At 39.2% G+C, this 17,500-nt stretch overlaps 1 protein-coding gene across 3 annotated transcripts in view; it reads left to right on the forward strand.

The window, feature by feature from the left end:
• The window catches only part of mn1a (meningioma 1a), a 40,638-nt gene that overhangs the window by 16,771 nt on the left and 6,367 nt on the right, over positions 1–17,500 (forward strand). Inside the window, exons 3-5 of one of the 3 annotated variants that reach the window (XR_012386073.1) lie at positions 7–62; positions 16,315–16,433; positions 16,695–16,794. Coding sequence is in view for 1 of the 3 variants with exons in the window: in XM_695830.11 (XP_700922.6) it covers positions 7–17 (11 nt within the window). In the remaining 2 variants the exon portion in view is untranslated. Of the gene's footprint in view, positions 1–6; positions 63–2,372; positions 3,638–16,314; positions 16,434–16,694; positions 17,121–17,500 lie in introns of those variants that run through there. The other 2 variants (XR_012386072.1, XM_695830.11) reach the window with 2 other exon arrangements.

Below are 17,500 nucleotides of genomic sequence, written 5' to 3' on the forward strand. Positions count from 1 at the left end.
TTACAGGACATGGGTAGGGGCACTTCTCTGATGACTCTTCGTAGCGTATAACTAAAAAAAAGGTAAGTCAGTCAACAAGGACAGTCAAACCTATGATATATATCAATTAACATTTGGGATTTTTGTCCCAATTAAAATATTTTGTTGTTTTTTTATACTTTCAACACAGGCCTGCCATTAGCTCTGATGTTCTTAAGTGATCCTTGCTCGTGTAATTGTAAATGAATGTGCAAAAACAAATCACGTTTACTAGCCAGATTTTCTATGAATAACTAAGACACTGGTCCACCAATCAGAGAATGCCCTGTTACCATGGAAACAGAATTTGCTCCAAAAAGCATACCAGTCACCACCCACTCCCATGAAGCATTGCGAATGATGTAATCAAGTCATCTTCCTGACTCCCAAAATACCTAATGCTAATAATGACATTGAATGTATTGATTATAATACATTTAAAATAATATATTGTGTATGCAATATTTCTATAATATATGATACATGGTTATGTTAGCATCAATTAAACACTATTTTTGTTTATAGTTATTATGGGTATTTAAATTAAGTTAAAGTTAAGTTTTAGATAGAATTTGTTTATTAGATATAAAATGTATAGTTTTACTTTGAAGTTATATGATATTATCTTTGTTATAATATTATATTATGAAGTTATGATATTATCTTGCCAAATTTGCTTTATATACTTTCCATATTTATTTTAAATAATTAAAATGTTGATGTTTTAAGATGTTTATTTAATTGTAGTACCTCTGATATGATTATAGCAACTGATTTGGTATTACTTTTAAATTTACAATAATGTTTTTTTTATTGTGTTGGTGTTCATTTTTATATTAGATTACCTAATTTGCTTTGCCTAATTGGATATTTTATGTGTAATTTTGTGTACTTTTTGGTTTGTTCAAAGGTTGGCTTATTGATTATGGCTTGTTTATTTATTATGAAATGAGAAAATACATGAACTTATAGAGCCAGATCAGTCTCAAAAATAATAAATTTACAAAATATAATTTATACATCCACAACACAATTCACATTTACTAAATCCAATTCATTAATTCATAACACAATTAATAAATACACAAATCTAATTTGTAAATTCAAAACACGATTGATAAATGCACAAATCCAATTCATGAATTCAAAACACGATTCAAAAATACACAAATGTAATTCGTAAATTCATAACAAGATTTAAAAATACACAAATCCAATTCGTTGATTTAAAACACAATTTTAAAATATGCAAATCCAATTTGTAAATTTAAAACACGATTCATACTTTCACATGTTCAAATCGTCAATTCAAAACACGATTCAAAAATACACAAATGTAATTCGTAAGTTCAAAAGACAATTCATAAATACATAAATCCAATTTGTATATTCAAAGCAAGATTCATAAATGCACAATTCTAAATCATGAATTCAAAACACGAATTATAAATGCACAATTCTAAGTCATGAATTTAAAACACGAATTATAAATGGACAAATCCAATTCGTAAATTAAAAAAACGATTCATATTACACAAATTCAATTTGTCAATTCAAAACAGAATTCAAAAATACGCAAATCCAATTCTTCAATTTAAAAAACGATTCATAAATACATAAATCTAATTAATAAATTCAAAACACGATTCATAAATACACAAACCCAATTCGTAAATTCAAAACACGATTCATAAATGCACAAATTCGATTCGTAAATTTAAAAAACGATTCATATTTACACAAATTCAATTAGCCAATTCAAAACACGATTCATAAATACACAAATCCAATTCGAAAATTCAAAAAACGATGCATAATTACACAAATTCAATTCTAAATAAAAAAAATATAAAAATTACACAAATTCAATTCGTAAATAAAAAAATATTTATATTTACACAAATTCAACTCGTAAATTCAAAAAACGATTCATAATTACACAAATTCAATTCGTAAATTCAAAAAACGATTCATAAATACAGAAATCCAATTCATTTAGTGAAAATATTTTTGATTTTCACTTGTGGATTCACAAATTGTGTGTTGTATGAAAGAATTGTGTTTTGAATTTATAAATTGTATTTTGTAAATGTGAATTGTGCTGTTCATGAATTAATTTTATTTTACAAATATATTATTTTTGAAACTGATCTGACTCCATAGAACCCAGCCTGCCGGTAACGTGTGTTTCATGATCTGTACCGATTTGCCTAATTTCCAAGGAACGAGCCGCAGACGACATACCATCTGTCTCCCGCCGTTTGAGCGCGACGGCTCCCGTTGCTATTCCTGCGAGCCGTCGGTGGCGATTCCATGGCGACAAGATGACTGACATGTGTCGCATCTCTCCACAGGTGCTGCACGATCTCGCTGTGAGGGTGGGGGTGGGACCTGAAGGAAGCCACCCGCGGTGTCCGGAAACCTCGGGACTTGGGGGTGGGGGTGGGACGGAGGGGCCCCTGCTGTTCCTCTCACTTCCAGATGCGACTTAAACTCATCCAGAACAACTCTAACCACTTTGGGACCTCGCTGGCTGCTTTCCGTAACTGTAAGGATGATGGCTGGCTTGGTGTTTTCCAGCAGTAATTGGATACTTTTTTTTTTTTTCTCTTTACTAGCCGCAAAGCTCTCCGGGTGTCCGTAGAGCAAGTCTTCGGGCCAACAAACTCTCTTTAGATTGACTAGAGAGAGGAAAGACAATGGGATACAGGAAATACACAAAGCACAGCAGACTGGAATCTTGGACAGCGAGACTTTTTAGTGCTTTTAGTGTATTTTTTATCCCATAAAGTCGATTTTTTTTTTGTTTTTTTTGCTGGAATTACCTCAATTTTATTTTAAGACTTGCAAGTGAGGGTTTAACTAGTTAGTACAAGAGCATGTCGCTCTCTCTATAAATATTTATTAGCCTTGTTTGTTCAGCAAAGCTCCTTTATTTGTGTCAAAAGGAGAACTTCGCCATCGCGTTTAATCCATGTTACGTTATCACAATTTTTTTTTGTTTCTTCGCTTTCTAAGCGGTAAATTCCTTCACACGAGAGGGAAGCAGCGTGTTATAAAGCTTCCCATTCTTAGAGGTCTTCAGCACCAGGCGCTGTGTCTGTGGTGGGTCAACCTTTTGACTTTGAAAGGCCGGTGGGGGTTCTGTCCTGTCCCTACTGTTTTTGGAAATTTGATATTCACCCTGAGAACATCCCTTTGTGACCTGCCTGGCCGGCATCGGAATGCCATTGTTTCAAGTCGAAACTCTCCTTTGCTTGGGTTTTCTCTCTTTACCAAGCCTCCATTGAGACCCCGAGCTTCCCTCTGCCTTTAAACCAACTGATGGTGAATATGTTTAGTCGGAATTGGCAGGCTATTCAAGCGAGGACAATAGTTGGAGACAAAAGACTTTCCTTTTAAGAAAATAGTTTTCTTTTTCTTTCTGGAGAGAAAAGGTCTTTAACCAATTTTTTTGGTCCGTCTTCGACACCTCTCGGTTTCCTTGTTCTACCTCCTTTCTCTCATTATTGTGATATACACAAAGCTTAAAGTGAAGTTATTTGTGCCCGCAGAGTTTCTTTTGTAAATAACCTGTATAATATGAATCACTTATTAACAATAAATATGTTGTAAATTATATGTCTTCTCCGTTTGGTCTGTGCTGAATCCTCCGCCGTCGTCTCATTCAATATTTTCCTATGAAATGTGGCGCTCTTCCCGAGAGAAAACCTAAATTAGCATGCTCTCTGTAGCCAGAGCTACCGCTTGAAGTTCCTAAATGGCGACGAGGATTGTTTTAAAAGCGGTTTCTGTATGATTAGATCCATTTTCGTTTGATTAGGGGGCACCGGGTTTGAGATATGCCTGAGAAATGCCGTCTTTATGTTTACACTGAACTAATCTTAAACAGTGGGAAAATAGTTTCAGCTGAGAGAGAGGGAGAGAAGTCAAAGGAGGAGACTGTTTGTGAAATGCTCGGCTACAAATCTCCAGTGGTTTGGACGGTCTTTGAGACCGCTGGGTTTGGGTGGTTGGGTCTCTGGAGTATCGGCTGTGATTACTCCGGTATTCTTAATGTAAATCATTGCCTATTGATAGTGGAACCAGATCAAGCTTGCAAAGTGAAATTTCAAGCAGTGCAATAGTTATTGTGTTTGCAAATCAACCAAGGGCTGCTTCCAAACCTCTTGGTTCCTAGAAGACTGCATAATGTGCATGTGTATGCACACAACATGTGCTGATTACACTAACCAGATGTTCTAGTTCAGTGCTACTCAACTGGTTTTGTTTCAGAAACAATGCAGAGCAGAAATAAAAGCCTGAGATTACTTAGTAATATAATCATCAACTGCACAGGCCCAAGAAGAATATCTGCAGAATGACTAACAAGACGATGAATAATCAACTTTGTAAATGCAAGAGCAGAAATTTAACGGCCGAACACAAAAAAAAAAAAACTGCAGCACTTTAGATTAGGTCACAATTAAGCTATTAACTACTGGCTTATTACCTGCCTATTATTAAGATACTAACTGTTCATTATTAATTATAAATAGGGCCAGACAGAATCTGCAGACATTTGTTTTATGTTATTTCTGCTTAGGATTTGGTAAAAACCTGTGGATTTATGTGGAATTAATTTAGGAGTATCATAATGAAAACCTTAATAAACGAAATATACGAAACGAAATATATGAAATAAAAAATAATACATTTTTAACCTTTATTTAATGTTTACAATGCAAATCCAAATAGATTTACTTGTTTGGTAAACAAAGACAAAAATGATTACTTTACAAACTGTATTGTCATACGAACATTTCAGTATTACTATTATTATATCACAATAATATTAGTGAAATTAAGTTAAAAACCAAATAAATGTAAATTTACACACATTTACACAAGTAAACACACTCAATGATGGGCTAAAAATCTGCAGATTTCTGCGTGCACAGATTCGGTGTCGGCCTAGTTTTAAAGTATGATCTTATTCTGCAACCTTAAGCTGACCCAAAACCTAAACCCAACTTCTACCTCACTAACTATTAATAAACAGCTAATTAGTAGTTTATTAAGCTAGTAGTGTTAGACAGCAAATTGTGAGGTGTAAGTCCTTGTAGTGTTATAGTGTTCAAATCCAAGTGTACATACACTGTTTTTAACACTGATGTGGGTTAAATTAAACACTTAAACACTCATTTTAGTAAGGCAACAGAACAGAGTTTGTTGACACGTTATGTTATTATTATTCCAGCATATTAAAACATTCAAATAACCTTTTTTTTTTGTGAATTTCATGTGGGAAAAATGTTAGCGTTTACTCATGTCAGTTTAAAGAAAAATGCTGCTAAATATGACCTGGCAGTGGTGATAGAGTATTTAATCTAGTATACAGTTTTTGCACTCTTTGTATGAAATGATTTACTCTGCTTTAGTGTATATATTTAATACTTTTTAAAGTGTAATTTATACACTGGGCTGGTACACTGAAAAAAATTATTCAAAGATGATTCCTTGAATTTACTCAATTTTTTTACGTTAAGGGGTTGTAAACAATTTATTTGGGTTGAATTTAAACAAGCAAATTAAGTTGAACATTATTAAATTTAATTTGTTTGTTTTAAATTCAACACAAATAAATTGTTTGCAACAGTTCTGCATGCAACACTTTTTTCAGTGTTGGACTAAAGAAGAAAGTGCAATTTAAGACCTTTTATGACCTTTTTATGACCAAAATAAGACCTTTTATGTAAACTGGACAATTTGCTCTCCAGGTGTTAAAACATTTAATGTGGTGTGTATTCTTACACTCCTAGTGTAAAATGTTTTACGCTGCAGAGGTGTATATATTCAACACTTTTGAAAGTGTTACCTGGGTAAAGTCAATACGGGGCCGGCTGGAAGTGCAATATGCACATTAATATAGCAGCATTTTTTATGACACTGTATAACAATAATTAATATTTTTACAGTGCTGTGACGGTTGGGTGTAGGGTTGGGGTGGGGGTAGACTTTAATAAAATACAATAAATGGGAAATTTACTAAATAATATAAATAATTCTCGTTAACTTCCGGCTGCATCCATATCCGATCTAGCAACAACCTGTTACCTGGGCACTGGGCTGGTGGGACTCATATATAGACCAGAAAAGTGTTTAATTCAACAACTGTGGTGTAAAAGTTGCTAAACCCAACTTCTACCTTACTAACTATTAATAAACAGATAATTAGTGGTTTATTAAGCTAGTAGTGTTCGTTAATTCCTAATAATATTTTAATTGTGACTTAAAGTGTTACCAATAAACATTATATCCTAAAGTTGTGTGTGTGTGTGTGTGTGTATATATATATATATATATACATACATACATATATATATATATATATATATATATTTATTTATTTATTTATTTATTTATTTTTTCAAATGCATGATCCTGTTAATTTTTAATTTTTAGCATTTTAGTATTTAGCAAATTGCTAAATTTGTTTTAGGGTTGTCACCCACCATTTATTCACTTCATTAGCCTCCTAGGGCTTAGTAGCCACATACGTGGACAGCACATTTTAGCTCTTAAGTGGCTATTTAAATTACTTTGAATGTTTTATATGTTGTTACAGACATACAATGTCATCCTGCAACTGTTTTGCAGCATATAAAATGTTCTAAACACTATTTTAAACTGTCCAAAATGGGCAAAAAATGTTGTTTTACTTTCTGATAGTTAAAACATGTTAAAAAAAAATGTATATGTTATATATGCATTAAAAGAGTAACAGTCAGGAAAAGGTGTTTTATGGAAATTCAGACTACGAGTCCACATATATGGACATAATTTTTTCTCTAAAAGTACATCAAAAGATGATACTTATGGTTTATTCTAATTAGGTTCCAATAAGCGCAAATAGCAAAGAGAAATAAAAAATGCATGTAAAAAAAACAGTTTGGGCCTTAAGAGGTTAATCTAAAACAAGTCTCGAGTAGTAGCACCTAAATGCCCCAACAAGTCATCATGCATTAAACATGCTAGATTTCAGTTGTAATGTCACCGTGTGATGTCCTCGTGTTTTGTGCGCTCTGCACGTCCTTGCTGATATTTGCGTCTCTATTCCAGTGCAGCGGAGAAGGAGTCAATACCACGGCGATTCTGATTCCCAAGAGTGACGCACCGTCTAAGAGACGGAATCTCTAACAGGAAACGCAGTCTGAAAAATGTCCTAGTGCAGTTAGGCCGAAGGTGCATTTTCTTTGGCTGGCGCCAGACATTCTTGCTCTTGTTTTTCCAATTTACTGGAGCTACAGTGAGACAGTTTTCCCATTTGGAGATGACTGCAAAACTCTGCCGCGACTATTGTTGGTTGTCATTACGACAGGCGTTTACAGTCATGTTTACGAACAACTTTCGGTGGTGCATTAGTCGACAACAAAAGAAAAAAACACATTAAATTAGATCTGTGCATTTTTAGAGTCGTTAATCGATCGCATTTTAATAAGTCCACCCTCCTGATGTCATTACGTCTCACTTAAGCGTATTAAATGCTGATTTGATTTGCCTCCAACTTGAAGCCGTTTCTCTCTTCCAGGGCAGGCAACATAGTGCTGTTCAAACCTGCGACGCATGTTTGTTTAAGACAGCGATCGCTTTGCCATTCCCCAGCGCGTGTGTTGGCCGGAGCGTGGCCACATGGTTTAGTCCTCACATACATGTTAATATGCAACACAAGTGGCTCTAAAATTGCAGGCCTTTGAGAGCTTTGACAGTCTGCGCATTCATTCAGTCCCAAAGCAGGTTTTCCTATTCATCTCCCCTCACAGAGGAACACCATGGTGGGACTGCTGGAGGACGGGAGAAAAAGTGGTGGAGGAGGAGGAGGAGGAGATGGAGGAGGGGTATCTAAGCCCAGCTTGGCTTCAAGAATGGGATTCAGCAATTGGTGTGCAAATGGCAGTGTCTCCCACAGTCCAGCGATCCCCAAGGAGCCCAGCAGCGGAGGGCCACTGGCTTGGGTCTCTTGTCTGTCCTCTGAATTTTTCATAGGTCAGCCTTCACAATGCACACTTAAATAGCTGGGCAGAGCCGATGGAAATCAGCATAGAGAGAGAAAGAGGGGGGAAATCCACCCCCCACCTCTCCAACAATAGGAATAAACAAAGATTTTGCTATCTTTTTAAGGAGAGCTCATCCAAAAGCAAGCTGCCTGAAAAGAGAGACATTTCTCCGCTTTTTTTTTCTTTCTTTAGGAGGAAAGGGGGATGGAGAGGATCTCTTGTGCTTGGGAATGCTTCGTAATCTTGATATTTTTCTTTCTGTCCCCATTAGGGTGGACGCTTGCCTGAAACTTCCTTTTGTTTGAGCTCTATGGGCCGAGGAACCTGGTGGCACTGGCTGCTTCAGGCTGCTTGGATTCACTTAACGCTTCTATTATCTCTAATGGTTTTGGATGGCTTGTAAAGACTTCCATGTGCCTTATCTGTTTGGGAGGTGGTGGGAGGGAGACCGCGGGACGTGATTGACTGATTGTTATATGGAGCCTTCATTGAGAAAGTAAAAGCGCTAAATGTCACCGAAGGCATTTGCCAACGTTTGCGTTTGCATTAAATATGTGCATGGGAAGTGTGCCGCTGATTTATTTGACAGGTTGTAGATCATTTGATCTAGTGGGCCTTGAATGGAACCCTGCTTTGATATTGGACGTTAAGTCTGCTGATGGTGTATGCTAACTAAATTATTTTTCTTAAAAAAAAATAAATTCAGCGGCTCGATGGCGCAGTGGGTAGCAAAAGTCGCTGGTTTGAGCCTCTGCTAGGTCAGTTGTCATTTCTGTGTGGAGTTTGCATGTTCTCCCTGTGTTTGCGTTGGTTTCCTCCAGGTGGTCCGGTTTCCCCCACAGTCCAAACACTTGCACTATTGGTGAATTAGGTAATCTAAATTGTTCATAGTGTGTGTATGAGTGTGTGAGTGTTTCCCAATGATGTGTTCCGCTGTGTAAAACATATGCAGGATAAGTCGGCGATTCATTCCGCAGTGGTGACCCCTGATTAATAAAGGGACTGAACTGCGTGCATCTTTTACACATTGTTTTAGTCAATCACCTGAGCCATGGATGTCATGTGACTAATTGCCTCGCATTTATTACGTCTTGACAGTGCTGATTGAGTGATGACACCGCAAGCCCCTCAAAAGCAACTGTACTAAACTGTGACGTCAATTTCAGGCTTTTACAATGTTGACCCGTAAACCTTCTTTACTGTACAATAGGGCCTATAAGATCCAGAACAGACTTTCTGGATGGACACATCACTGTTTTGCTCTATCACTTCTAAAGCTTTAACATTTCAAAACTACATTATGAACACAGGTATTAAACTGTACTATCAAATTTTAACAACCCGGGCTCATTGTGGAAACGTAGCCCCGCGGACGTTTCTGCAGACCGTGATTTACGTCCCGGGAGGTACGTATTCGAGCGGTTTTTGTTTTCGCGGATCCGCGAGAGGCCGCTGTGCGCGCTTTTTCACGTCTCGGGCGCCTATCGGGAGCGCGGGCCATTCGCGCCCGCGCCGTTCTAGCACGAAAAGCCGCCGGGTCGGCCGACTCAGCCACCCTCCTCTTCCTTCTCCTTCTTCCCTAAACCCGAGCGACTGTTCGCAAAAGCCGTCCAGAAAAAAAAAAAAAGCAAAAGCCCTCGTCTTCGATTTCGACCGCGTTTTCGGATCCCGCCGCTTTCTCGTACTTATTTTTATCGGATTCCGTTTTTCGTCTTACCTGATTTCCGGAACCGATATTCCCCGGACTCAATCCCGGTCGTCGTCCCCGCGGCCGGCTCCTCCTCCTCTTCCTCCGGGGCCTCTGCTCCGCTGTGAGCTAAGCGGACAAACTGGTTGCATCGGGAAAGCCCTCCACTTAGAGGTGAGCCGTCAGCCGGCGAGCGCGAAGAGGAGGGGCGGAGCGGCGCCACACCGCCCAGCAGCATTTGCTCGAAAAAAACTAAACGCGGCCATACGTAACTCCAGCCACGTAAATCGCGGTCTCCAGAAACGTCCGCGGGGCTACGTTTCCAGAATGAGCTTGGATTGAATTTTAAATAGCCCCACCTCAGCAGCCCTATGTGCTTTGGTACCAAAACTCAACACAAGGACTGATCGTTCCACCAGATTAATAAAGGGACTGAGCCGAAAAGAAAATGAATGGATGGTTTTTGTGTAAACACAAGTTTTCTGCCTGCTAGCATTCCCATTTATCTGAATGGCACTCGCTCGGCTGAAAGCACACTGCGTTCATCTTTTACACATTGTTTTAGTCAATCACCTGAGCCATGAATGTCATGTGACTAATTACCTCGCATTTATTACGTCTTGACAGTGCTGATTGAGTGATGACACCGCAAGCCCCTTAATAGCAACTGTTCTAAACTGTGACGTCAATTTCACGCTTTTACAATCTTGACCAGTAAACCTTCTTTACATTTATACGTTCTAGCATACACATATATGTTGTTAGTTTAGCTTACTTTTTTGATCCAGAGTGCATAAGCTGCATTGAAAGTAAGCATTTCCTCAGTTTGATAGATTATTGTAACTGGAAGTTGAAACTTCTAGATGGTTTTAAGGCAAGGCAAGGCAAGGCAAGTTTATTTATATAGCATATTTCATACACTGTGGCAATTTAAAGTGCTTTAGATAAACAAGAATAAAAGAAACAAGTCAAATAAAAATTAAAACGAATAATAAAAATGAGTAAAAAAAACAAAAAACAATCTGTCTGCAATCTGTCGGACGCAGCACAGTGCTCATTCAGTAAAGGCACAGCTAAACAGATGTGTTTTCAGTCTTGATTTGAATGTGCCTAATGTTGGCGCACATCTGATCATTTCTGGAAGCTGATTCCAGCAGCGAGGGGCATGAATTAATTACTCAAATGGATTAAGTTCACAGCACTCATTAGGATAAGTTTTTGAACTTATATGGTTTGTTGCAATCGGTTTTCTCAAATGGTTTGAGTTACCTTAGCTTAACAGTTTATATATATATATATATATATATATATATATATATATATATATATATATATATATATATATATAAACTGTTAAGCTAAGGTAACATGGTAAATTGCAACAAACCATTTAAGTTCAAAAACTAATCCTAATGAGTACTGTGAACTTAATCCATGTGAGTAAACAGCAATTTGAGCACAGTAAAACCCAATAAATAAAGAGAACTTAAATCAACTGAGTACTGTAAAACAATAAGTTAAGGGAACTCAAACCGTTTGAGGAAACCAATTGCTACAAACCATTTGAGTTAAAAAACGAATAATCTATATGAGTACTGTGAACTTATTTCATTTAAGTTGAAGTAATGAGGTATTTAATTAACTCATAACCTTCAACACTGAGTTCAAAACTCTTTTCAAATGAGTAGAATTTACTTTCAGTCATTTTTTTGAGTTACCTTCATTCATTTCATTTAATAAAGTTGACTGTTGGGTTTTACAGTGTATATATATAAGCATTTTTCATTTACTATTAATAATGTTTTGCTATTTATATTACTTGCTGCCTTTAAAACATCTAATCATAATGCACTGAATGGAAACGTCACATTCTGTTAAATGAAGATGCATAAATAAATCAAATAATGCTGTCTGCAACCATCAAACGTTGTTTATTACACAAAATTGCTCTCACTTGTAGCGACTAATATTCAACCACGAAAGAACCAGGGATTGTTTTCTTTTAAAAGTCGTTAAGTCTCATATTCGTGCGTTTGCATTTGGCAAACAGTGTCGCCATTTTTGCATTCAACATCGTTTTGCTCTGAGTGACCTTTTCCAATCAGACCTGCAAGCTGTTTTCAGGTCGTGACCCACCAGTTGAGGACCGCTCATGATCCAGACCATATGGATATAGATTTGGTGGACCCCCATCCCCCCACGAGCTTGACTTGTGGCTCTTGGTCGGTTGCCGTACGTATGACTCAACATGGCTTGGGATTCAGGGCTGGAAACATCAATACAGCTTTTTCTTTTCGCCTCTTTTCTCTCTTTTTCACTCCCTTTCCCTCCAATTCCTCAAAGCCCCCCACCTTTAGCTGCTGGCTGACCTCTCCTTGTCTTCCAGAGAAGGCCTCAGCGTGTCAGGAGCTGGGGGGAGTTTGGGGGTCTGTGATGGACTGAAAAAAGCAGCTGTGCTGCTGTGCTGATGGCCCACTGTGCGTTTTCCCCCCCCCCCCCCTCGTCACACCGAGCGAAGGCCTCCTGCCGTTTTCCTCTGCCAGGCAGCCGCAAACTCCTCCAGCAGCCCCTCGCTGTAACCTGAGCCGCATTTCAGCTCCCTGAGCTTTGATTAGTGCAGGAAAACGAAGTTGTTATATGCTCCTATTGGACAAAATCAGCTTTATCAGTATGTACAACTCAGGATTGGAGCTGTTGTTTTCCTTTAGTATTTGGAAAAACACCAACCCTCATGTAAAAAATATCTGCGAAATTCCTGAGTTGTAAATGTGAGCAGTTTAAAACTTTCAACTGAAGAAGTGTTTAGAGCATTGCTTTAACATTTTTCCCTATCAAAAGACACAATTACATAGGAAAAAACATTTTACCAAGGACGAAACAAATTTACATTCCCCATTCATTTTCTTGTTGGCTTAGTCCCTTTATTAATCCGGGGTAGCCACAGCGGAATGAACCGCCAACTTATCCAGCAAGTTTTTACGCAGTGGATGCCCTTCCAGCCGAAACCCATCTCTGGGAAACATTCACGCACACACACTCATACACTACGGACAATTTAGCCTACCCAATTCACCTGTACCGAATGTCTTTGGACTGTGGGGGAAACCGAAGCACCCGGAGGAAACCCACACGAACGCATTTTAGTGAATTTTCATTTTAGAAAAAAATAAATAAATAAAAAAATGAGGGCGAGGCAGTGGCGCAGTAGGTAGTGCTGTCGCCTCACATCAAAAAGGTCGCTGGGTCGCGGGTTCGAATCTCGGCTTAGTTGGTGTTTCTGTGTGGAGTCTGCATGTTCTCCCTGCCTTCGTGTAGGTTTCCTCCGGTTTCCCCCACAGTCCAAAGACATGCCGTACAGGTGAATTGGGTAGGCTAAATTGTCCGTAGTGAATGAGTGTGTGTGTGTGAATGTGTGTGTGGATGTTTCCCAGAGATGGGTTGCAGCTGGAAGGGGATCCGCTGCGTAAAATCTTGCTGGATAAGTTGGCGGTTCATTCTGCTGTGGCGACCCCGGATTAATGAAGGGACTAAGCCGACAAGAAAAACGAAATGATGAAATGAAAAAAAAATGAATAAGACACGAAACACTTTTACCAGTCCCGAAACAAATTTACAATGACAGATTCTTTACGGAAAGGGAATATTCCACACACCGGAAGTGACACGAAAAGTACCATTCATTTCTTTTCAGCTTAGTGCCTTTATTAATCTGGGGTCACCACAGCGGAATTAACCGCCAACCTATCCAGCTCATGTTTGCTCATCCAGCTTCAAACCATCCCTGGCAAACATCCATACACACTCATTTACACCCATACACTGCGGACAATTCAGCCTTCACAATTTACCCATACCGCATGTCTTTGGACTGTGGCGGAAACTGGAGCACCCAGAGGAAACCCACGCCAACGTGGGGAGAACATGCAAACTCCACATAGAAACGCCAACTGACTCAGCCGAGGCTCGAACTAGCGACCTTCTTGCTGTGAGGCGACAGCACTACCTACTGCCCCACTGCATCGCCATGGAATATACCACACACTTGGAAAAAGTATCAGCTCGAGTGTGACTTTGTAGACACAGGTTAACATGCATTTGCTATTTATTTTTTCATATTATTATTTGCTATTTTTAACGTCAAAACGACTCTTGCGTCAAGCTGAAACTAGGTAACAACAATTGCCTCACGCCTTGTGCCACATTGCGCCGGGTTTATGATAGGACCCAAAATGTTCACGTGTCTATTTACACAAGAATAGCGTGATTTATCCACGCTTGCCGCGTCTGGTGTGAACACAGCATCAGTTTCATTTTTGAGTAGAGAAAATAACACTTTCCCTCACACTTCCTATAATATATCCCTAGTAGCAAAGAATTCTGACCCAGATTTGGCATAAAGCTGGCACAGCAGGCATTCATCCGGCACTGGCATACAGCATGTGGGCCAAACATGGCCTGGGTTTGGCAGAGGTGGCACCCCCAAATAGCTAAATTTCTCTGGCCCAGATCTGGCCCACACAATCAGGTTTTGCTTGGCCCACATGCCGCAGTAAATTACGGTACATGACTGGACCAAATCTGGCTTCCAGACAAGGGCCAAACATGGACCATATCTGGGCCAAGTCTCAGCCAAGTTAATAACTCATAACTGGGCCTGAACTGGGCCAGATAGGTTGGTGTGTCACGATTGCAATGAAATTGGTAAACCCATGGAGTGATGCGCTTTAGGCACACTATGGGCACGCTTTTTCTCAAAGTGACCTGATTGGTAGAATTTTTTTTCTTTACTCAAAAATGATTTTAGTGTATTTTAAATGTGGGTCAAGACTGGCCAAACTCACATGGCCCACTTATCACATATTTAAATCTGGGCCAAATACTACGTTTTTCATCTGGCCCAAATCTTGTGTGCCGCCTTAAAGACGGTGCCACCATCACTCATCACTCCATGGGTTTATCAATTTCATTGCAATCGTGACACACCAACCTGTCTGGCCCAGTTCAGGCCCAGTTATGAGTTATTAACTTGAGACTTGGCCCAGATATGGTCCATGTTTGGCCCTTGTCTGGAAGCCAGATTTGGTCCAGTCATGTACCGTAAATCACTGCGGCATGTGGGCCAAGCAAAACCTGATTGTGTGGGCCAGAGCTGGGCCAGAGAAATTTTGCTATGTGGGATCCAGCTGAGCACACGACTTGATTCAACCGGGATCTGCAACAGTGTTTGTCTTCCTCTTTTTATTTTTCGGGGGCTGGGCCGGGGGGGGTTCAATTTTCCTGGGATTGCGTGCGCAACAATTAGTTGGGGCTTAAGTTTCATATTGATGTCCCGCCGAAATGACTAAAGACTCGTTATCAAGACGATTGATTTGAAGCACTATGACTCGAACGACTCGACTCTTTTATAGATGAATCAATAGTTTTAAACACTGTGCACTTTCAGATTCAAGCCTTAGCTGGATATTAGTGCTGTGTTACACACTGCACAGAAGGTCATGTTCAAAAACCCATAATAGAGGCTTTTTAAAACACCATGACACTCCTGCATTATTTAATGAATTAATCATGTTCTTTATTGAACATCGATGCTTTAAATCACGACTATTCCCAGACAATTTACTCAGGGAGCTACGGGTTTTGTGTTATTTATTTATAGCTTGTTTCCACAGGTGTGTGTTGGATGCTAACTAGCGAGCCGCTTCCTGTCGCTAGCAGACGTTTTAAAGATAAATGCAAAATGCAAGTCAACATCTCTTCTCACTCGGGCCTTGTTTATGACTCCAAAGTCTCTAGATGATTGCAAGTTGTAGCCAGCGCTACAAAGAGATCCAGCTAAACGCAAACAGTCCATTTGCCTGGCTCTCGGATAAACCCCAGCAGAGAGGTGCTTGATGATTAATTAATCAGTGAACTGGCAGTCTTGACTGAATAATTCATCCCGTGCCCTGTCTGTAATTTCTGCATCTCCATATTAGATTCCGGATCTAACGGGGAGCGCGTGGCTCGGCGGCGAGGTTACCTGCTCCGTGGCCCCTGTCATTCATGTGCTTAATGAGATGACAGACTCAAAAGTATCTGATTCGCTTTCGAAAATAATTAACCCAAACCTTTACAAATTGGCTGCGCTGACGCAACGGCTGACATAACAAAAAAAAAAAAAAAGGCGGATGGTGGAAATGCTCTTAATTACCGCTAATTATCCATCTGGGCTAATTAATGGCTACCCCACTGGGTCACTCATTAGAGTCTGTGCATTTTGCATCGACTGCAGGCTTTACGTTACAATGGAGTCACTTTCTAGGCCTGCCGCTGAAGCTTTGCTCTGCTAGGTGCAGGCTGGTTACCTGATAAGGAGGCTGGAGACAGAGACCTAAGGCTGAAACTGGAGCCGTTACGGAGCGAGAAAGCCAATCCGCTGCTGGGGGGAAGCAAGCTGAAGGGAAGTCAGCGGCACAGGCATATCAGATCAAAGGAAATGATATTGGGGCATGCATGGGTTTATACTACCTGACATGCAGGGTTATTCGGATGCCAAATTTGCCATGGCCAAATTCTTGTTCTTTTTCCCCACAGGAACAAAAATAAAGTTGGTGAAACTGGTCAACCATCATGTCTTTTGTGGTGAAGGTGGTTGACCACAGACATCTTGTTGGTTAAACCAACCATGAAACCTGGTGGAGTCACCATTACGTGTGAGTAAAAAAAAGCTATATATTTTGCTATATGTTTTTTTTTTTTAATTATTAGTATTATTATTGTTATTGCTAGCATACATTAGCTACACAAATACATATTATGTTAAATAAAAAAAATCTGTGTTTTACTTTTATTTTTTTTTTAACATAATAGTTTTAATAACTAACTTCCAATAACTAATTTCTATTGTATTCTGATATTTTTTGAGAATTTGCAAGACATCAGTATTCATTCATTCATTTTCTTTTTTGGCTTAGTCCCTTTATTAATCCGGGGTCGCCACAGCGGAATGAACCGCCAACTTATCCAGCACATGTTTTACCCAGCGAATGCTTTTCCAACTGCATCCCATCTCTGGTAAACATCCATACACTCATTCACACATACAGTACACTACAGACAATTTAGCCTACCCAGTTCAGCTGTACCGCATGTCTTTGGACTGTCAGGGAAACCCGGAGAACATGCAAACTCCACACAGAAACCCCAACTGACCTAGCCGAGGCTCGAACCAGCGACCTTCTTGCTGTGAGGCGACAGCACTACCTTCTGCGCCCCTGCCTCGCCCCCACTAGTATCAAGCTGTTTTAAAACGGCTTTCATTTCAGTCAAAGAATATGCTTGTTCTTGTTTGGTGAATTATAATTATGAATTTAAAAAATTGCCCTCTAAGAAAACAAATATTTTTCAGTTTATGGTCTTTATTGTATTGATTAGTTATATTTATGGCACCATTTTTTTTAAAGGGCACCTAAAGTCAACTTTTGGAAGCTGATTGGACAAAAATGTGTGTAGGAATAGTGAGTAAACAGTCACATTAGAGTGGTAAAAACATATTAAATATATAAACTCACCGGCCACTTTATTAGGTACACCTGTCCAACTGCTAGTTAACACAAATTTCTAAACAGCCAATCACATGGCAGCAACTCATTGCGTTTAAGCATGTAAACATAGTCAAGACGGTAATCTGCAGTTCAAATTGAGCATCAGAATGGGGAAGAAAGCTGATTTAAGTGACTTTGAACGTGGCATGGTTGTTGGTGTCAGATGGGCTTGTCTA

Source organism: Danio rerio, chromosome 10 (genome assembly GCF_049306965.1).
Source record: "Danio rerio strain Tuebingen ecotype United States chromosome 10, GRCz12tu, whole genome shotgun sequence".
NCBI lineage: Eukaryota > Metazoa > Chordata > Actinopteri > Cypriniformes > Danionidae > Danio > Danio rerio.